At 49.4% G+C, this 21,904-nt stretch overlaps 2 protein-coding genes, 1 long non-coding RNA gene and 2 other non-coding genes across 5 annotated transcripts; 4 read left to right on the top strand and 1 right to left on the bottom strand.

Annotated features, from left to right (window-relative positions):
- Window positions 1-4,797: 4,797 nt before the first annotated feature.
- On the bottom strand, window positions 4,798-5,210 carry LOC122490316 (histone H4). The gene has a single exon (XM_043592928.1). The coding sequence runs from the start codon at window positions 5,194-5,196 to the stop codon at window positions 4,885-4,887; it is 312 nt and encodes a 103-aa protein (XP_043448863.1). The 5' UTR covers window positions 5,197-5,210; the 3' UTR covers window positions 4,798-4,884.
- On the top strand, window positions 5,183-13,628 carry LOC122490270. Its single transcript, XM_043592876.1, has 3 exons — window positions 5,183-5,645; window positions 7,275-7,413; window positions 8,506-13,628. Exon 3 carries the CDS (start codon window positions 10,822-10,824, stop codon window positions 11,935-11,937), a length of 1,116 nt encoding a protein of 371 aa, XP_043448811.1. The 5' UTR covers window positions 5,183-5,645; window positions 7,275-7,413; window positions 8,506-10,821; the 3' UTR covers window positions 11,938-13,628.
- TRNAM-CAU lies at window positions 5,959-6,030 on the top strand. The gene has a single exon. It is a non-coding gene; the product is annotated as a tRNA-Met (tRNA).
- Window positions 13,629-14,705: 1,077 nt separating the features above from the next.
- On the top strand, window positions 14,706-16,320 carry LOC122490326. Its single transcript, XR_006299128.1, has 2 exons — window positions 14,706-15,002; window positions 15,788-16,320. It is a non-coding gene; the product is annotated as an uncharacterized LOC122490326 (long non-coding RNA).
- Window positions 16,321-17,569: 1,249 nt separating this feature from the next.
- TRNAR-UCG lies at window positions 17,570-17,642 on the top strand. The gene has a single exon. It is a non-coding gene; the product is annotated as a tRNA-Arg (tRNA).
- Window positions 17,643-21,904: the final 4,262 nt, after the last annotated feature.

The following is a 21,904-nucleotide window of genomic DNA, read 5'->3' as shown; positions in this document are numbered from 1 at the left end:
CACAGATACCATTTTTTGATAGCAAAGACTAAGCACCAAAGCCACATATTACTTAGATAGATTTCAGTGCATGTGTGATTTTAAAAGGATAAGAAATAAAGGCAAGAAAATGACAGAATTCAAGACTGTGGCTATCTCTGGTGGGGTTGAAGGGGGACAAAATTAGGCCAAAGCAATGGATTGGTAATATTTGTATAACCGGGTTGGCAATTGGGTTCTTTAATGTTTATTCATTTTTAGAGAGAGTGAGAGACAGAGCGGAGCGTGAACAGGGAAGGGGCAGAGAGAGAGGGAGACACAGATTCCGAAGCAGGCTCCAGGCTCCGAGCTGCCAGCACAGAGCCCGACGCGGGGCTCGAACTCACAAACCGTGAGATCATGACCTGAGCCGAAGTCGGACACTTACAACTGAGCCACCCAGGTGCCCCAGCAATCGGGTTCTAAGGTGGTCATCATCATATTATCCTTTATAACATGTACACGTAGTTCAGATATTCCTTTGTATATATTGAGAATTATAAAGCTAATAAAGGAAAATGTGCAATTATATTGGTGGAATCACCTCACGTTCCACAAAACAACAGAAGCCTCCTAAGCTATTAAAAGTTGCCTATACTGGGTTTTGTTTATAAGAAAGAAAATCACCCCTTAGATCCCAAAAGTCTGTAGAGGCCCACAAGGGACAAAGCAGGGCACTTTGCCAAAGTCACTGCTGATACACACAAAATGTGTATTTCCATGGATCCTTCTAGAAATATTTTTCTTTTCTGCAAGGTTGCTTGTGTAGCCTTTTTCATTTCATTAACTGTAAATCCGTTTAACCTTCACTTCATTCCTATCTATTCATCCAGGCACTTGAGAGTTTCAGTACAGTTTCACTCTAATGGGGAAAGAGATACACATGCACCATTGAAATCCAGTATGCTAAGAGCAACAACTGATTTTGAAAAAGATAATTGTTCCACAGTGAGAAAAACTGTAGGGAAAGACAAAAGGAGACACAACTTTGCACAGCTCCCTGTTGTCCAGAGTAAAGCCCAGATCCCCGTCACGGGCCTGACAGGCCTCCTGAGCCTGGCAGTGAGCCTCCTGGGCAAGCATCCGCTTAGGACTCCCAATACGGACTTGACTTATGCTCTTTGGACACCCTTTATGGTGTCCATTTCTGCTTCACATTTCATGGGCGGGGGTGGGGGGGTGTTGACTTCCCAAATAGACTGCAAGCTTCTCAAGAGCAGAGAAAATGGACTGGGGGGCATCAGGGGTTGGCATGCCATCACAGAGAGCCTCCCTAAAAGGATATTTGACTTAAAAAGGGAAGAAGGTGAGGAGCGATAACTCCAAGGATCTGGGAGCTGAGAGGCCCATGTAGAAAGAAGAGTCTTTATAAAAGATCTGTGTACTTGGCCTATTTGAGAAAGTTCCAGGGCCAGTGTCACTGGGCTAAGAAGGAGAGGGAGGGTAGACAGTTTGAAGTAACAAGGGCCAAGAGAGTAAGGACTTTGACTTTCACTTTAAGCGAAATGAGAGCCGTTGGAGGGTTTTCAGCAGAGAGGCGACTTGATCTGATTTCCTCTTTATTATAATCCCTGGCTGCTGTGTGAAATATAGGAGGGCGGAAGCAGACAGGGCTGCAGAAATAACGATAGAGTGACAGCTGCTTGGCCAGAGCAGCAGCGATGGGAAAGAGCTGGAAAGGGAAATGCCTTCTTGCTGTGTTTTCCAGGTACAGCTGACAGGACCTACTATGGACTGGAGAGTCGAAAACAGCTCCAGCTGAAAGGTTGGACTCGCCGTTTTCCAAATTCAAGATGTTGATGAGAGAGGCTGGTCTTGCAGTGGTGGTGTCGGATTTGGAAATGGATATTCATGGACTTCCAAATAGAGAAGTCAAGTGGGTAGCTGGGTCTCTGAGTGTGGAGTTCAAGGGAAGTCTCTGGGCTGATGACTTAACTTCTTCTACATTGTTGTATAGACGGCATCTCCACAACAACAGGGGAACACCAGCTCAACAGATCAGAAACGTGTGTTCTCAGGGTCCACTTTCTCAGATCAGCAGCTGGTGAAGGTAAGGGAAGAGAAAAGCAGCTTCAGACACAGAGCTCTGAACGTTGGCCTCCACAAACAGGCTTCGGGAGGCCTGAGAACTCACTGGAATTGCATGCAAAATATACGGGGAGGTTGTCCATTTTGAGAAGGGTGCCTATTATCTATTGGTGGATCCCCAAAGTGATCTCCCGTGGTTCTAACTTCAACAGATTATTTGAGTGAGAGCTCCACTGTCATTGCACACTCTTATGACTGAGGGCAGCTTTCCACATCTGTAAAATGACACTATTTTCTTCTGCTTGTTCTGAGAGTCACAGGAGAAAGGGAGAATTACAGAAACGCGTGGAAAACCATCAGTGATCTATCCACATATCATGAATACAGAGCAAACACTCCTTACTTACCTGACCTAGGACTCGGTTCTTGAACTGCTTCTCTTCATTACCAACCCTCTTTCCTAAGAGATCTCATCTTCTCGCATGGCTTTTTCACAACTCCCAATAATATTTCCAGCCCAGATCTCTTCCCTGAACTGCAGGTTCATATATCTAGCTAGCTTAGTTCCTACCTCCCTCTTAGAAATGTAATAGGTATCCCAAATTCTGCATGTCCAAAGCTGAACCTGTGATTCTCCCCAAAACCCGTTCCTTCTATATTCTTATTCATTTTAGCGACTGGCATTACCATCTTCGATGCAGTGGCTAAAATCATTGGGATTATCCGAGAGTGTTCTAATTCTCTCATACCCTACATTCACTAGCTAACAAGAGGGCCAAGGGCAAGTTGTCCAAAATATACGATGGTGTAGTATTTCGAATTGAAGCTACGTGGGAAAAAGCACATGCAAGGACACTTAGACTCTCCTCGGTCCCCTCAAAATGTGGAAATAAAACTACCATATAAAAGGAACCCCTCACTGGACTAAGTAAAAACACATCATTATCACCAGAAATAGGAACTTTAAAGCCAAGAAAGCTATAGAAACAATCCTGGTTAATTTCACTAGTGTACTACATCAGGCCAAATTCCTCTTAAAAGTCCTTACTAATTAAAGCTCTCAAATGTGTGTTTTTAATACTGTCCATTCCTCACGAATGCATTTTCTCTGTCTAGAAGGTATAAAAACTGCCCTGCATTATTCATTTGTTTGGGCCTCAAATTCCTTACCGGACCTCTGGACGCAGGTAATAAAACCTTTGGATTTTTTTTTTTTTTCCTCCTGTTAGTATGTCCTCCTGTAAAGTTTAGTCCAGCTGGAAGACCCTGGAGGAAGTGGAATACTTCTGATGACATTTTCGGGTGATGGAGCGGTGGTCCGGAGCCAACAGCCAAAAAAGTATTCTTGAAGACACCTTTGGTGCAAAAAAAAAAAAAAAAAAAGGTGATTTTATTTAAGCAGGGAACAGGACCCTGGGCAGGAAGAGCTGTCCTGACAGGTAACTTCTTATATACCCTCAGGATGGAAGGTGGTCAGGGATAAAGTCTTTAAGGAATTTTGTCAGCAAGGTTTCCAGGACCTTGAGGGACTAGCTGTTGCTAGGGAAACACAATTTATCACTGTGTAGTAAAACCTCAGTCATGAGACCCTTCAGATATACATCAGGGGGCCACATGCTTAGAGTATGATTGTCAGCATATATCTTGGGGCAGTTGAGATAAAGGAAGTTTCCAAAGGAATTTTTATAGGTTAAAGTAGACTTACAGGTTCAGGGGTGGGGAGTGGGGGGCGGTCAGGATGATGTTAAGCCAAGGTGCTCTTTTGCCCCTAGCAAAGTGTTATCATCCAGCCAGCTGAGCTCCTAGAGGGAGGTCACTGCCGGTTTCAAGGACCTGCCAATGGCTGTAGGCAATAAGGGAATTTAGTTTTTCGCTTGCCTTAGCTTCCCACATCACTATGACAAGCGCTTACACCCTTCCTTTGTTCTAGGGTAGCCAGGAGTGTCCTAGGAATGTCACATATATCCCACCCGGGGGCGGGGGAGGGGTAGCCTGTATTTTGCCCTCAGCTCGCTCCACGCTCCCTCATCACTTCCCTCCCCACGCTTAGCAATTTGGGGTGAAATATCCTGATGCCTATATGTACACGTTTTTAAAATGCCACCACATCTCCTTAAAATTAGGTGACACTTACATATTGACCATTAAGTGACATCCTTATCTCCGTGAGGTTTTCATAATACGTCATAAAATGTCGCCCGCTAGGCCACGCAACACCTGCCAGATCTGACTCCCCAGCCGCCCAGCCGCCCAGCGCACGACCCCGGGGCCTTCGGAACCGCGGAGCGAGCCTGGCAGAGCGCAGCCCAGCCCAGGGGCGGGGCGGAGGCGGGGCCAGGCGGGTGGCGGGAACGCGTCTTTGTTCCGCAGCCGTCCTCCCGCCGCCGACCCCGCCATCTTGGACGCGGGAGCCCTGCAGGGAAGGCGCACCCGCTCCCTCCCGCGTGGGCATCCCCTTGCTAGTATTCCAGAACCAAACCCACCTGACTTCGAACTCGAAAGTGCTCGAGGACGAAGGAAGCGCCTTGGAAATGCTGACGATACCACGTGGCCTTATCTGTCACCCAAAACGATGGGCAGCCCAAGGCTTAGACAAGCCGACTGCGGCAGAGCCACAGCACGGCTTAACTAAGCCCCAACGTTAAAAGCCCTCGGATTAAGATAAAAGGGCACGACAGAACGGACAACTAACAATTCTCATACACATTTGGAAGCTGGGCCGACAATATAACACAAAACTCCTAGAAAGTAACCAAAAGCTACAGATCTTTCGTGACAAACGTGGGCGGCCCTGAAAAGGGCCTTTTTGTGCTTGTGGCGGTAGAAGGTCCGAGGCGCTCAGCCGCCGAAGCCGTAGAGGGTGCGGCCCTGGCGCTTGAGTGCGTACACCACGTCCATGGCCGTGACCGTCTTGCGCTTGGCGTGCTCCGTGTAGGTGACGGCGTCCCGGATCACGTTCTCCAGGAACACCTTGAGCACCCCGCGGGTCTCCTCGTAGATGAGGCCGGAGATGCGCTTGACGCCGCCGCGCCGGGCCAGCCGCCGGATGGCGGGCTTGGTGATACCCTGGATGTTGTCGCGCAGCACCTTGCGGTGGCGCTTGGCGCCCCCTTTGCCCAGACCCTTCCCGCCTTTGCCTCGGCCAGACATGTCAGCACCGCTTAGTCACCTTCCGGAGAAAGCATGAAAGTCGTGGAAGCAACCTCCTTATATGTGCAGGATGCGGACCTAATTGAGGACTGGAAGCGCGCACGCAGGAAGGGCCGTTGCCCGGCCCCGCCCTCCGCGGCTCACTCCAGTGACGTCACTGGAGGCGGGGCCCGGACCCTCGGAGCGTGCCCTCCGCGGAGGCGGCTGGAGGGTCCGGGGGCCTGTGTGGGACCTCGGTCCTTTTTCGGTGCGTCAGACTAAAAAAGTGAGCGTTTTGCTCTACGTTTTGCTGCGTGAGGGGCCTTGGCCGATCGCCGGGCGCCTGCGTTGGCCGGCGACCCCGCGGACCGGCCCTTCCCGCCCGAGCCTTCCTCCGGGCCTCCCGCGGCCGGGCGTCACCCCCACACCGAGCCCGAGAGGGTGTCCTCCCAACGGCGACCGCGGGCCTGGTTAGTGACTCCGAGGCGGAATTCTCGCCCGCGTGCCTTTCCCGGTCTTCCCCTTCCTTCCCTGTTTAGTAAAGCTTGTAAGCCTCGCTGAGTATCTGGCCGCCTCTCCCCTCTGCCTCCGGAATTTCAACGGGGTGGTAACGCTTCCGTCTCTGCCCCTCTCTGATTCTGGAGGCGATATTGTTCCGAAGAGAATTGGCAGTTTGTGGTAACCGAGGTGTTGAACCGGCGACCTCAACGTGGGTGTTTCCAGTGTCAGCAATCGCCTCTGAACAGAGTTAAGAGCATTATTAGGAGCCGCATTTCGCCGGAGAGCAGAGTGGCGCAGCGGAAGCGTGCTGGGCCCATAACCCAGAGGTCGATGGATCGAAACCATCCTCTGCTATCTGCTTTTCCTGCAACGTTTTAGTTTCTGTGGCCTCGTTTCACAGTAGGGGAAGAAAATAGAGCCTGTTTTGCTTCATTCGGGAGTGAAAATTATTTCCCGAAAATAAACGTGAAACTGTTTACATTCTCCAGAGAGAAAAAGACCGTCGGTCATGGATACTCAGTTATCATTAATTAAGATGTTCCCCCACCACAAGCTATATTTCTAGTGGTTGCCAAAGGGATCGTGACAGTCCCATTGCCCTATGAACCTGGGAACACGCTAAAATAAGCTGAGTGTAAGGGTGAGGACAGGGATGGAAGCCGAGAGAAGGCGTTTTCTTTCCTTCTATATGTAATTCAGAAAAGCTCTAGTTAGTGAGCTGTGGCCACGTGGCTAAAGCCATAGACCAATCTGCTGGGCCCTCCCAGCGCCAAATCTTTGCAACTACCAGAGTCGGAAACTTTGGAATAAATAAGTAACAGCTTGAGACAGAGTGCAAAGTTTTGGTGGCCACGATCGAACTCTGACCTGAGAAACCACTTATGTGGTTGATGCTGGTAAATGTGTTTCTACCGCCTGCCTCCCTTTACCAGTCTCCAACAGAGGTGCTCTCCTCTATGCTCATGTTTAAAGTGTATGTTTTATATTTCTCTCAGAAAAGATCCCTGTTCATATACTTACGTTGTAAGAGGTCAACTTATAAGATATCAGAAAGCTTATTGTATATAAGTTCAGCTTAAACTCACCTTTCATGAATAATTGAGATAATAGCTTTTGTAGTTCCCTAATACAGAAATTAACCGCCCTATGTCGCTGTAACTTTGTATGCTTGCTAAATAGATACCTTAGGCTGCAAAACGCTCCCCCAACCCTTTTACCAAGATCTGGCCTAGGCAACACCAACGTGTAAAAAGTCACCAACTCACCGCCCCACGGTATCTTAGGTGTCTAACTACAGTTGGTCATTTTAGACCCTCTTAGGACAAAGAACTTTAAATTGATAGGTTCCCACCAAAACTAAGGTCTGTGTGTCACAATAGAATTGGCTTCCATGAAATGCTGTAAATTGCAATTGGGTAACTAAATAATGACCTATTCTGACTTGCTGAAATCCATAGACGCTCACTGCTACCTTTGTTCGGGGCCATTCTCTACACTTTCCTCCTTAAGATCAGGAGATCAGGTTTGGCCCGGCCACGAATAAAATCTTGCCTCGCTTCTATTCGGCGTCTGGTGGTATTTTTTTTTTTTTCCGACAGCACCCTGTTTCATTTGGAGGTTCCACTGAGATTCTATGACCACCCGAAATTCGGAGGCTGAAGCGGAACAGCTAGGGGAGAGCCCCCGAGACACGTTCCTCGGCCCCGGCCTTCCGTTCTCAGACCTGGCTTAAGCAAGGTACGCGAGGCGGCGCCTATTTTCTGTTTTCTGTTCTCTGTTTTCTGTTACTGGCCAGATCTGATTCTCGGAGGGAAGGCTGGATGCAGCTTAACTTCCCCCTAGCTGGTGTCTGGTGGAGACGTCCCAGCCCCATCTGGGTCTCCGGACCGTCTGGGTTGGGCTTGATCACCCCAACCATTCGTTCTATGTTCAGTGCTCTGTGTGCCCCGTTAAACGTTTCCAGTTAGCCTATCTTTATCTCTGGTGTGACCCACTGTTTAACCTCCGTCATGGGTCAGTCTTCGTCCGAGCCTTGCTCCCCCCTTAAATGCATGCTAAATAACTTCTCTGGTTTCAAAAAAAGAGGAAAGAACTATGGCTTTAACCTAAAGCCGTCCTGGCTGCGGACATGTTGCCCACTGGACTGGCCGATGCTCTCTGGGGTTGACTGGCCCCCAGAAGGCTCCTAGAATCTTAACCTTGCTTATGCCGTCCGCAGGATTTGTCATGATGTTCATCTCAACCAGGAGCCATATGCTGTGACTTGGGTCGACCTCCTAAACGACCCACCTTCCTGGCCGAGAAAGTGCCAGAAACAGGGCCAGAAGCTGTCATCCGGCATCTCCCTTTCCCACTCCCCTTCCTGTTCTCCTCCAAACTCCCGAACCCTTGCTTCCCGTCACTCAGCCTTCAAAGAGGCTTTACCCAGTGCTTCAGGAGATACCCGAAGGGAGGGACTTGTTATCCGATTCTCAGAGACCACCTCCTTATCCCCAGACCCCATTAGCTCCCCAGGAACCAAAAGCCGCAGGAGATCCTTTGACTAGTCCCCCACATACCAGATCAGGAGCCCTCTAGAGAGGAGAACACCAGTCCTCTGATGCCCCAGTTCCCATCCTTCCTCTTAGGCAAACGGCTCCGGCTCCAGGTCCAGACAGGCGGCCAACACGCCCGATGGTTGTCTACACTCCTTTCTCCACCTCAGACCTCTACAACTGGAAAACTCAGAACCCGCCTTTCTCTGAAAACCCCCAGGGCCTAATTGACTTATTGCGCTCTATTTTCCCCACTCACTTACCTACTTGGGAAGATTGTCACCAACTCTTGCAGGTCTTACTGACTTCAAGGAAAGGGCCCGAGTGCCCCCGGAAGCCACGAGAGCAGTCCTTGGCCCAGATGGAATGCCTACCACAGACCTTCACAGAATTGAGCACGTTTTCCCTTCCACGCCGCCCCAGTGGGACCCTAACACGGATAACGGTAGGGAGTGTCTACTCCAGTATCGCCAGATTCTGTTACAGGGGCTTCACGCAGCGGCACGAAAGCCCACCTATCTGACAAAGATTCAGGACACAGTCCAAGGACCAAATGAGTCGCCTGCAGCCTTCCTAGAAAGGCTTTACCAGGCTTACTGCTTATAATCCCTATTGACCCCGAGGCAACAGAGAACCGTAAAACCATTAATATGGCTTTCGTTTCTCAGTCGGCCCCAGACATCCGTAATAAGCTCCAAAAATTAAAGGATCCGAAGGAAAGGTAATTTCAAAGTTGGTGGAAATAGCCCAGCGAGTTTTTCAGAGCAGGGACAGCCCTGCCATTATGCAAGGGAAAGAAATAGGGAAAGCCCTAGTAGCAGCCTGGGGAAAACCCCCCAGGCAACAGCAAAGGACAGGGAAGACCTCAACCCCGCCAGAAAGGACCCCGAGCAAAGCTGGGAAAAAAATCAATGTGCTTATTGTAAGGAAGAAGGCCATTGGAAAGATAAATGCCTCAGCAAAACGCCTCCCATCCTGGTCGCCCAGGAACAGTGACGCCACCACAGCTCCCTTCTTTCCCTGAATCCCCAGGAGTCTGCGGTTACCCTCAACGTAGAAGGGAAAGAAACCAGATTCCTAGTTGACACTGGGGCTATGTATTCTGTTCTTAAAGAACCCTTAGGACCTGTGATTAAAGAAAAGGTATACATTCAGGGAGCCACAGGACGAACGCAAGGCTACCCGCGGACTCGTGCCCGAATCACTGACCTAGCTCAAGGGACTATTACTCATTCCTTTGTGCTCATACTGGATTGCCCATCTTCCCTTCTGGGGAGAGATCTGTTGCACAAGCTTAAGGCCCAAATCTCCTTTACCGGAAATTCTACAGACTTGAACCTATAGCCACCTGCCATTCTAGTTACTTGCCCTATATCAGAGGAATATCTACTCCTGGGAAAACTGGAGCGGAAAGCCTCTCCATTAATAGAGAAGTGGAAAGAGACAATTCCTACAGCTTGGGCTGAAACTAACACCCCCCCCCCCCCGGACTAGCCATTCAACGAGCGCCGCTAGTGATCCAGCTAGCTGCCACAGCCACCCCAATCCGGGTGAGGCAATATCCATCCCATCAGCCAGCGAGCGAGGGAGGGAATTGCCAAACACATCAACCGCTTGCGAGAAGCTGGGATCCTAACGCCATGCCATTCCCCCTGGAATACTCCCTTGCTTCCTGTCCCAAAACCTGGGACTTCAGAGTATAGGCCGGCACAAGACCTCAGAGAAGTTAACAAAAGGGTGGAGACAATTCATCCTACGGTCCCCAACCCCTATACTCTCCTGAGTGAACTCTCACCAAATTACCTCCTTTACTCCGTCCTGGACTTAAAGGATGCATTCTTTGCTTTGCCGATTGCGAAGGTCAGTCAGCCTATTTTTGCCTTTGAATGGACAGACCCAGATGGAACCTACAACGGACAGTTAACCTGGACTCAACTGCCCCAAGGGTTTAGAAACTCCCCTACTCTTTTTGATGAGGCGCTTCGAAGGGATTTGGTCCCCTACCGGGAGAGCCACCCAGATGTTAGGCTGTTACAATATGTAGACAACTTGCTCCTAGCCACTGACTCCTTAGCTGCACAAAGGCTACGGAGGACCTGCTAAGGGAATTAGATGTCCTGGGATATAAAGTTTCCGCAAAGAAGGCGCAAATTCGCTTGGACTCTGTCATATACTTGGGCTACCAACTGCGTGAAGGCAAGCGATCGCTGGGGCGGGAAAGAATCCAAGGTATCCTCAACATTGCCAAACCCACAACTAAAAGGCAGATCGGGGAGTTCTTAGGGGCCGCTGGGTATTGCCGCCTCCGGTTACCTGGTTTCGCTGAGATGGCAAAACCCCTGTACTCCGCCACCGGGGGTGAAGGAACTGAGATGGTCCGGAGAGAACAAGAAGATAGGGCTTTTGAGCAAATCGAGAGCGCCCTCACCCAAGCCCCAGCCCTAGCTTCACCTGCTATTACCAAACCCTTCCAACTATTTGTGCATGAGATCCGGGGTCCTTACTCAAGCTCTGGGCCCCTGGAAACGACCTGTCGCCTTCTTGTCCAAGCGGCTGGACTCTGTTGCCACCGGGTGGCCCGGTTGCCTCAGAGCGGTTTACCGCCACTGCCATGCTGGTTGAAGAAGCTTCCAAACTAACGCTTGGGCAAGACCTTCAGATCACAGGACCTCACGCAGTAGCATCCCTGCTGCGCTCCCCACCAGACCGATGGATCAACGCACGAATCCTCCAGGATCAGGTATCGCCACTAGACCCTCCACGCATCACTTTCCTGAAGACGGAGGCTTTAAATCCAGCCACGTTGCTGCCGGATGGCGACTCAGAGGCCCCACGCCACGATTGCTTGGAAACCGGGAGTACTCTGACGGGACTGAGGGGGGACTTAAGAGAGCAACCTCTGCCAAAGGTGGACTTCGAGCTGTTCTCTGATGGCAGCCGTTTTGTCAAAGATGGACTCAGACACGCAGGTGCAGCTGTAGTGACTCAGGACCAGGTTATCGGGGCCCAAGCCCTTGATGCTTCTGCCCAAAGAGCAGAGCTGATGGCTCGAGCCCAGGCCCTCGGATGGGCAAAGGGAAAAACGGTGAACGTTTTCACTGATAGGAGGTATGCCTTTGCCGCCACCCATGTTCCTGGAGCTCTATATAAGGAAAGAGGACCGTTCACTTCAGGAGGGAAGGAAATTAAAAATACAGAAATCCTGGCCCTACTGGAAGCCTTATGGCTTCCTAAAAAGGTGGCCATTATACATCGCAAGAGCCACCAAAAGGCAGACTCGCCCCAAGCAAAAGGAAACGCCGTTGCTGATGCCACGGCCAAGGCCACAGCGGAAAGACCTGTTCTCCCGATTAAAATTTTGCCTCTGCTGCCTCCACGCTTTCTCCCCACAGAACCATTTTATACCAAAGAAGAGCTACGCCTGATAAAGACCTCGAGGGCAAAAAGAGATGACCAGCATTGGTATCACCTCGAGGATGGACGCATCTTCATACCAGAAGCTATAGGACGGACCTCGCTCCGGCAAGTCCACAGCCCCACACATCTAGGGGCAACCAAGTTGTCTGAACTAGCCCAAAGAGACTATGTTATTCCAAACCTTATTGAAATCGTAAAAAGCCTAGTCGACCGATGCAAAGCCTGTGCTCAGACTCACCCATCTCCCAAGTTCAACTTTTCGGGACGGCGACTACGCGGACAGATGCCTGGAGAAATTATGGGAATTTGACTTCACTGAGACGAGACATGGGCCCGATGGCTATCATTATCTCCTCGTTCTAGTGGACACCTTCTCTGGATGGGTAGAGGCTTTCCCCACGAGAACAGAGTCAGCTCAGATAGTGGCTAAGAAATTACTCAGTGAATTGGTTCCCCGATTTGGCATCCCTACTGGTCTGGGGTCAGATAATGGCCGGGCTTTCATAGCCCAGATATCTAAAATGTTGGCCAAAAGCTTACAAATAAATTGGAAATTCCATTGTGCCTACCACCCCCAAAGTTCAGGGCAGGTAGAAAGAATGCATAGAACTCTAAAAGAAACCTTGACTGAATTAATTCCAGAAACTGGCGAAAACTGGGTAGGCGTCCTTCCTCTTGCCCTCCTCAGAGTACGCTGTATACCTTACGTAAGAGGCATCCCCCCCTTTGAAATCCTATTTGGAAGACCACCTCCCTTGCTTCCAAAATTAGGAGATGAACAACGGGTGGAAATCTCAAACCAACACCTAGATTTCATTCCCCGGTCTCGATTTACGAGGGAACCCATTTCTCCTATCCTAGTGCCCCTCTTTGTAGGACTGGGCGGGGGGGGGGGGGGGTCGCAGGATCCATTGGCGTAAGTACCGCCGCTTTCGTCACAGGGGATCAGAACTTCAAATTACTAAGCAAACAAATTGATCAGGATATATCAGAATTAGAAAGGAATATTGATAAACTGTCTGAATCTGTAAACTCTTTAGCTGAGGTGGTACGTCAGAATCGGAGGGGCCTAGGCCTGTTGTTTTTACAACAAGGAGGGCTTTGTATGGCCCCTGGGGAACACTGCTGTTTTTGTGTCAATAACTCAGGAATCATCAAGCAGAGCCTGAGTCAGATCGGACCACGACTAGAGGAAAGAGAAAGACAAAGACGAATTCATCAAAATTGGTATGAGTCTCTATTTTCCTGGTCCCCTTGGCTAACGACTCTCCTGAGTGCCCTTGCGGGACCCCTTATCTTCCTCTTCCTAGCTATAACTATAGGACCCTGTTTGGTAAGACTACTACTTCAGTTCGTAAATTGAAAAATAGGATCTGTAAAGCTTATGGTGTCACGTAGCCAATACGTCCCATTAGCCCAAATGCCAAAATAAGGCTATTCAAAGGTTTGAATAACTAACAAACAGGAGTGGGGAATGTAAGAGGTCAACTTATAAGATAACAGAAAGCTTATTGTATATCCGTTTGGCTTAAACTCACCTTTCATGAATAATTGAGATAAAAGCTTATGTAGTTCCCTAATACGGAAATTGACCGCCCTATGTCGCTTCTGTAACTTTGCCTGCTTGCGAAATAGATACCTTAGGCTGCAAAACGCTCCCCCAACCCTTTTACCAAGACCAACGTGTAAAAAGTCACCAACTCACCGCCCCACGATATCTTAGGTGTCTAACTACAGTTGGTCATTTTAGACCCTCTTAGGACAAAGAACTTTAAATTGATAGGTTCCCACCAAAACTACGGTCTGTGTGTCACAATAGAATTGGCTTCCATGAAATGCTGTAGATTTCAATTGGGTAACTAAATAATGACCTATTCTGACTTGCTGAAATCCATAGACGCTCACTGCTACCTTTGTTCGGGGCCATTCTCTACACTTTCCTCCTTAAGATCCGGAGATCGGGTCTGGCCCGGCCGTGAATAAAATCTTGCCTCGCTTCTATTCAGTGTCTGGTGGGTTTTTGGGTTTGTTTTTTTTTTTCCGACAGCACCCTGTTTCAACGTGATACTGTGCTAAGCATGAAGTGTTCAAGTAACCTACAGTCTAGACATGCTTTTAGACAAGTATGCAAGTATGTATAGTACAATAAGATATTTCTTTTAAAAGGTTATGCACAGGGGCGCCTGGGTGGCGCAGTCGGTTAAGCGTCCGACTTCAGCCAGGTCACGATCTCGCTGTCCGGGAGTTCGAGCCCCGCGTCAGGCTCTGGGCTGATGGCTCAGAGCCTGGAGCCTGTTTCCGATTCTGTGTCTCCCTCTCTCTCTGCCCCTCCCCCGTTCATGTTCTGTCTCTCTCTGTCCCAAAAATAAATAAACATTGAAAAAAAAAAATAAAAGGTTATGCACAAAGTGCGGCGGGAAGAAGGGAAAATGAGGTTTCTGATAGCCCCGCCATCACCCACGAGTTGAGTGATTTTCCAGAAGGACTCACGTGACTCAACATATACTCAAAGTTAAGATTTATGACAGCAAAGGGAAGAATGCAGACACAGAGGGACAAAGATCCGCACGAGCAAAGACAAGGCAAGTCTTTCTCGGCCTCCGTCTTCAGAGATGATGCGCACACTTCTCCTCTCCGGCTGTGAGCTTTCACAGGCACCAGTGAAAGCTGTGGCTGCCAAACAAAGTCCACCTGAGTCCCGGAGCCCAAGTTCTGGAAGGGACCCGGTCACCTGCCTGCCATACCTACCCCACACCAGCTACGTGTCAGCAATTTGCAAGTTTACTTCAAATAAGCTGACGACGTGCTTCATAGTGCCCCACCGCCTCAGGTGCACAGAATAACATCATTTCCCAGTAACCGTGTGAACATTCCAGAGTTTGACGGACGTCACCGCGACTGCAGAGATCTGTGGAATCCGAGGGAAATAGATTCGCGGCATCACCCTTGCCCTGGCAATGGCCCAAGTCGGGAAAGGTGGCAGATTTTGAGTCCCAACTTGAATAAGAGCTTAGCAGGCAGCCGGGAAGAGGCTTCCAGATGGGGGGGGGGACAAGCCCAAGGAGGCATACCGGTTGAGGGTTTCTAAAGAACTATAAAGCATTCAGTGCGATCGAACATGGAGGGGAGAGAGATTGCTGTATTCAGCAAAGTGGCTGTATTCAGATCACCTCCCATTCACCCTGTAGCTGGAGGCGGTCTGCCCCCCACAGTACACCAGACGGCCGGACAGGCCATGCTCGACGCTGGACGGATGAGATTGGTAGCCGTTTCCGGTCACACGCACTCACAGCCCGGAAGGGGAGGGCGCCGCATGCCGCGCAAGGTCGCTCGGCTGCAATCTCCAATCGACTGAGCCAGCAAGGGCTGCGGGAGGTAAGCCTCGTAGTTACCAGGGGGCAGAGCGACCCCTGGTTCCCTCCAAAAGATCGATTGGCTTATTTTAACAGCTTCCAGGACTGACAGGGAGGGAAACCCATGAGGCTGAGGGGCTGACGGGATGTACCTGGACAGAGGAACGGGCCCGGGGTCTTATCTTGTGAGAAGAGGCAAATGCACAGGCCGTTTGGGCTCAAAGATGTGTCAGAGGAGCCTTGGAAATGTTCGGGCCTACACTGGAATTCTGAGTTGTGGCAGAAGCGACAGGGAAAGGGCCAGGCATAAGGAAGGGAAGGTGCAGTGCAAACAGGTTTCGAATTTGTCTATGGGCAGTAAGAAACCACCACCAGTTTTGATCAAAGGAGTAATAGGATCACATTTTCTCAGTAGAAAAAAATCTCTGGAGGGGCGCCTGGGTGGCTCAGTCTGTTGAGCGACCGACTTCGGTTCAGGTCATGATCTCACAGTTCATGAGTTCGAGGCCCGCTGACAGCTCGGAGCCTGGAGCCCGCTTCAGATTCTGTGTCTCCCTCTCTCTCTGCCCCTCCCCCTCTCATGCTCTGTCTCTCTCTGTCTCTGAAATAAGTAAACATAAAAAATTTGTTTAAAAAAAAAAAAATCTCTGGAATTTCCAAGCTGGTGGCCTGATCTTTGACTGTTTTTGTTTTGTTTTGTTTTGTTTTGTTTGCAGGGGAGGGGGGGGTGTTGGTTTTTGGTTTCATTGCAAACTATGCAACAATGTCTTTCATAACATATGCGGTTTTAAAAAATCATTTCTTCAGCCTCTCCATTCACAGACAAGAATAAGCGTACTAACATCTTGGAACTTGGCGAACGTGATCGTTGCCAAGGGAGGAGAAGATGACCCGTAAAGCACGCTAGACCAGGAGGCCAAAACATCTGCACACCCCTGCAAACAGGCAGGCGAACGTGCCAGACAGACCGAACCCCAACTCAGCCTTCACTGGCCTCCGTCGCATAACCAGGCCCGTATCAGCAGCCCGTTTCTGGTCAACAACCAGCAAATGTCCAAAGTTTTCACCATCATCTCCTGCCACAGGTATCTGGGATATAGGTCCCTCGGGTCTCACCAGAAACTGTGTTGATGCCTGAGGGGAAATGTCATGGAAACCGAGACACCAGTCATCCGCAAAAATTCTTTGGCAACCGCCCCCCTGGTTTTTCAGCTCCGCCGGAGGCTGAGTTCCAGCCCCACATCTCACTCTGCACTGGCAACGTGGAGCCCGCTCGGGGTTCTCTCCACCCTTCCCCTGCTCGCTCGCTCTCTCTCAAAATAAATAAATAAACAAAACAATTCTTTGGGCTGGATATCCTCGCTGGGGAATCTTCCCGTAGATCATGACTCCACCGGGTCAGGTCTCCACCGGGACAAATCCGTAGTCAGATTTTTGGGGGATGAAGGAATCTTTGAGCTCCATAATCCCCACATTAGAGGCGATGGCAAAATTCCCAAAAAATATGTGTGAGACATGGAGCACATGTTTATTGAGCTCCTACTATTTGCCTGATGTTATTCCATGGACAGGGAAAGAAGGACCACGTAAAGCATCCCATGTCTGTGCTCCGGAAGCTGCTGATTTACTAGTCAACACAAGCCAAGATCTATCACAAATGAGCCAAGAGGGCCAGTGCTCCCAAGGTCTGGGACTTAAGAAAATTAAGGAAATGCAGCATGTGTAGATTGTCGACAGTATCCTTAAACAAGGTCACACAGATTCACTGATGAACTCGAAAGAAGCCATCCAAAATATCAAAATATAAGTGTAAATCTCTTCCACTTTATTGGGCCCAGCACTCTACAGAGCATCATCAATTCTATAAACCCCTCGGCCATAGAATGGTTTCATTGCAACGCGTTCCGGTGTTGGGTCATCTACCAAACGTAAAACTCGTTAACCATGTCTGTGACACCTCGACACTGTTTCTCTCTTCATGTACGGGAACCTCAAATAATATCAATGAGCCTGGACCACTCCAAGGGCCTAAGCGACTCCAACAAAAAGCACGCTCTTCTCCAGATAGAGACACGCTGTGACAAGCGCTCTGGTGGCAGGTGACAATGATCGCAGAGTACCAGAGTGTGGGCAGGGGATACTTGTTTGGCCCCGGGGCCTGCAAGACAGCGACAAGGACGCCGGTGCGGGTGCTGACTGCCTTGTGGGGGCGGTGACACGATCGCCGGGCCGGCGGGCGGCCCGGCACCGAGGGTCTGAGACGAGTGACTGTGGCGGAGTATTAAGAGGGAAGGCGCTCTGAGTTCGCCTCTATCCCTGGATGCAGACGAGATGCGCTGCTTTGGCATCTCTTCGGTCCCACGAACAGGTTCTCAGCCCGGGAGTGGGAATGGGAGTGACTTTTCTCCCCACGCTGGGCCCATCATGATTGTCAGATCCTACCCGCGGTGAGTCCCGACTCCGGGGCCTCAAATAACCCGGGTAATCTAGTGTAGAAAGCGCGGGCGGCGGGGGCGCTCTTTTGAGACTCAGGACCCGGCGAAAGCTCATTATACTTTCCAAGTGTTGCGACACGCACGCGTGCTTGGGGACCACGTGGCCTAACGGATAAGGCGTCTGACTTCGGATCAGAAGATTGAGGGTTCGAATCCCTTCGTGGTTAGCGCTGGCTTTTTTTTTTTTTTTTTTTTTAATGCATTTATTCCCTCCCCTCCCCCTCAAAGTGGCCATATCTCACGCGGTGGGAGGGACCGCCTGTCACCTGTTTTGCAAACCCGTTTCCTACCCTCAACAGGCCATTCTCAAAAGCCTTGGAAGGACCAGTGTTTCCAGGGGAGTCGGATCTGTAAAGCGAAAGCGCTGAGCCTCAGACTGACGCGGGGCCCAGGGGCGGGCACCGTGGGAACCTGTCGTTTGTCCCCGAATCTCTTCTCTGGTCTCTTTCTCTTCGGGGCTGAGTCTGTGCGTCCTTGGAGGTTCCGGCTGCCGCTGCAGCCTGTGTCACTGGTTTTCACTCTTACCCTCCTTTTCCCCTCTTAACTGCCTTTTTGCCTCCCCTTGTGTTGCCATCAAAAGGATGAGAACAGGTCATACGCAAACCTGAATTACAGAACGGAAAAATTAAGGTCAAAGAACCCAGCTGTTTCCAGAGTGTGCTGGCAAACAGGAAGACAGAAGGAGACAGTGGTGCAAAGTACACACACACACACACACACAGAAAAAAACCCCACATTTTTGTGCCTAAATAACTGAATCTGAAACTTTAGGATGAACAAAGAGTGATTTCCAATTCTTGACTTCCTGGTGAAAGTCTGTTCAAATCACATGGAGTGCATGAATGTCTTTGCTAGGTCAGAGCACTGTTAAAACAAGGGAATAATTACCTCTTCCTCTCCGCAGCCTCTCTTTTAGGTCTCTGGTATGACTCTGGGTTTCTCTAGACAGTTGTCGAGTCCAAATTGTAGAGCAAAGTTGCGGCCTGAGCGCCAGTGCCCAGAGGTTGAGATTTCTCAGAGGAGAAAAAGTTGCAGCGCGTTAATGTCGTTAAGAAACCGCTCACTGCCTCCTTCCTCACAAAATGTACCATTGACACTAAGTATCCCTTTCTAAGCCAGAGAAAGGACAGCATCTCAAAACAACCAGATAAAGTTATGGTTAAGAAACATTTAAGTTGCTCGCATGTTTCTGGTTTCCTGAGAACACGCAAAAGCTTCCCCCTCCCGACCGGATTGGCATTTAACCCTCTGCACTGACTTTTTTCACCCACACCTTCTCCAGGAGATTCATGGAAGTAGAAATCCTGATCCAAGAAGACAAAAATGTCCCTGATAGAAATTCTTTCCCTCTTTCTTCTTTTTCTTTCCGTTTCTCCTGCGTTCACAGCAAAGGATACCAAAAGGAGTAGACAGCCTTTCCAGAGCAGAAAGTGTCAAAGAGAAGAAAATCAAAAACAACAGGGCCATCTGCAGACATCCCGAACTTTAAATGGTCATTGGAGCTTAGGGGCTTGTCCCCAAATCCAGAGAATAAGAATATATGGGCCCCCCAACAGATGTGTAAGCTTTTCCGCTTTGAGAAGGGGATTCAGAAAACAAATAACACTCGCTAGAGATGGGAAAAAGTGGCTGGAAGAACAGAAATAAAGAAGAAAGATTCCTGGATGTGGATTACAAACACAGGGCATCGGGCCCTGCTGGACAGGGGCAGAACAGATTCATAAGTGTAATATGTGTTTGTGGAGCGCACTAAGATTCTAGGATACAGGATCTAAGTTCCTAGGATCACAGTACACAAAGTATGCAAAAGTCCGTGTCCTTAAGAGACTCGGCGTGGGGGGAGAGGGCGAGGGGAAGGGAACAACGCAGAAAACACAGAGGGGAATAAGTGGGTTATATAATGTATAAGTAAATTGTAGGATATATTAGAAAAGATAGTTTTGAAAGTGTCAGGATTTGTATCATGACCGGGAAGCAGCAAAGACTGCATGTCGCAGTCAGCTACTGCCCCGTAACAAACACACAAAACCCAAACGCGTAGAAGACACTCCAGTAAGCATTTATTACTCAAGCGTCTGAAGGTGAATGACCTAAGCCAAGCTTAACCGAAGGCTGTATTTTTGAGCTGCGGGTACACCTCCACTTGGCTCCTCGGCCCCCTGCTGCAGGGGCTCTGGTGAGTTTGAAGCGTGTTCCTTTCGGGACCATGAGTGAAATCGCAGCCGCTCCCTGGAGGGGATGTCCTCTCACGAAGATGGCAAACGTATTTAAAGGCCCTGCTTGACTTGTGTCTAATATCTCATTGACCCAAGTCATCCTCAGGCCCCAGCCCAGAGACAAGGGACGACACTCCATCTCTTGAAGAGGAACTGAGGAGTTAGTTACGAGGCAAAGGACTCGGATAAAGACAGGAACGAGGGGCATCTGGGTGGCTCAGTCGGTTGAGCTTCTGACCTTGGCTCGGGTCGTGATCTCATGCTCTGTGAGTTCAAGCCCCGCTTTGGGCTCTGTGCTGATTTTGAATTTTAGCAATTATTCATCCTTTCCTTTTATCTTAATATTCCATATTAAAAATGAGTTCTCACGTGTATGAATTCTACACACTTTGAGAAAGAGAAGAGTAGCCACTGATAGCCAGGAACTGGTCTGACGCTCAGAGCTCAGCCTTAGTGTTGCTAGGAGCTGGCCTGGCATTCCCAGCTAAGCCCTAGGAAATTCCTGTTGAACATAAATAATTTCCAGGGACACCAACCACAGGCAAGGCCACCTTGTGACCATGACGAAGCAAGATGAAAACAAAACACTGTCCGTAATCATGTCTGAACGCAGATGAAAAGCAACGAAGGCAGATGAAAAGCAATAATGTTACGCATGTAACGAAAGTTACCAAACCTCTCCTCCTTCCCGGCTCACAGGAGGGACCACTGCATTTTTTCCAACCCATTTTAGCTCTCGTCTTGCTTTGATCCTCTCACCTTGGAGACAAAAACTATTAAGGTACCCAACCATCGAGTAACTGAGTCACTTAATAGGTCACCATATTTTGCCCCCCTCCTTGTAACAAGACAACAAATCCAACTTTGATCAACCACGGTGTGTCCTTCGTAGGTCTTGGCAGGAGATCAATTATCTTGAATTTTGAAGCATTAAATATCACTGAGATGAAGCCAGTTAACTTTTATGAGATACCTTCCCTTCATCCATCGCTTAGCCAGGCTAGGGAAAGATGGATTAAAAAGTTGAACATATTCTCTGCATGTCGTAAGAGTGACAAACTGTTCCGGTTTGCTGGATTTTACCACGCTATGGTTTTGTTTAGATACCGGCTGTCTTGGGCCATGTGGTAGTGTTTAATTTTTACTTAGGAACTTTATCAGGGTTTCTTTTGCGATTTTTTTCATCTAATTTTTAATGGTCTGATGCTTTCTTTCATTTAGGAGTTTGTAAACCATCTTCAAACTACATATACCATAGAAGCCAGATATTCTTAGATAAAATTCAAAATCAGATACTGCTTCAGATTTTGTGCTCCGTGGGCCTCAGTCCTCGTGAGGTTTTTCGAAGATCCGCTGGCTCATGACAAATGTACTTAAGAATTTTCTAGATATCAAAAGTCACAGTGTCAGTTGCAAGATCGGGACGTATTGGAAAGATCTCATCACCCGAAGAACTTGGTCCGCCCGAACCTTAATAAGGAAAGGCCCGTTATGTGAGTTTTTTTAAAACAGTTGCCTTGGTTTCTACCTTAGTTTCCTCATCTGTAAAATGGAGACAGGTGACAGAGGGGGGAGTTTTCAAAGAGATCATCCCTACAGTCCCAACAAATTGTGTCGTTGTATGCGGTATACCCGACCCTTGCTGCCTAGTTCATAGTAAAGTGAAAACAGGTGACGGCGGAGATTTTATGGGATTATGTGCCACAATTGAGATGCAGATGGAAGAAGGTGAGCAAAGAAGGGAGAAACGAATAGAGGCTGGGGCGCTTGGAAAAGATCTTTGATTTAAACTCTTTCAGCCAAAACACAAAACGGAGAATGACGCCGGGGCGCCTGACTGGCTCAGACGGTAGAGCACGTGACTCTCCATCTCGGGGTCGTGAGTTCAAGCCCCCTGATGGACTAGGATTCTACTTTAAAAAAAAAAAAAAGAATTGCTTTTCTTTGCGGATTTACGCGAAAGGTACGTGCGAGGTGGGGCTTGCAAAAGGACCTTTTGCCGGAAGGGGGCGCCAGCATCACCTGTGCGCCGGCACCCGCACTGGCGGCTGGACCTCACCTGGGAGACGTGAGGTCACGGCGGCGCGGGGGCGCAGGGAACCGGCCTGCGACCTCCGTCGGGACCGCGGGCCGGAGGGGCCGAGTGGCTGACCCGCGAAGGAAGACGCGGGCTCCGGGACCGGAGTTTCGGGCGGCCGTTCCCATCAAGGCGA

The sequence above is a fragment of the Prionailurus bengalensis genome, chromosome B2, assembly GCF_016509475.1.
Source record: "Prionailurus bengalensis isolate Pbe53 chromosome B2, Fcat_Pben_1.1_paternal_pri, whole genome shotgun sequence".
Classification (NCBI taxonomy): domain Eukaryota; kingdom Metazoa; phylum Chordata; class Mammalia; order Carnivora; family Felidae; genus Prionailurus; species Prionailurus bengalensis.
Note: the sequence above shows the minus strand (reverse complement) of the source record. Positions and strands in the feature narration are given on the sequence as shown.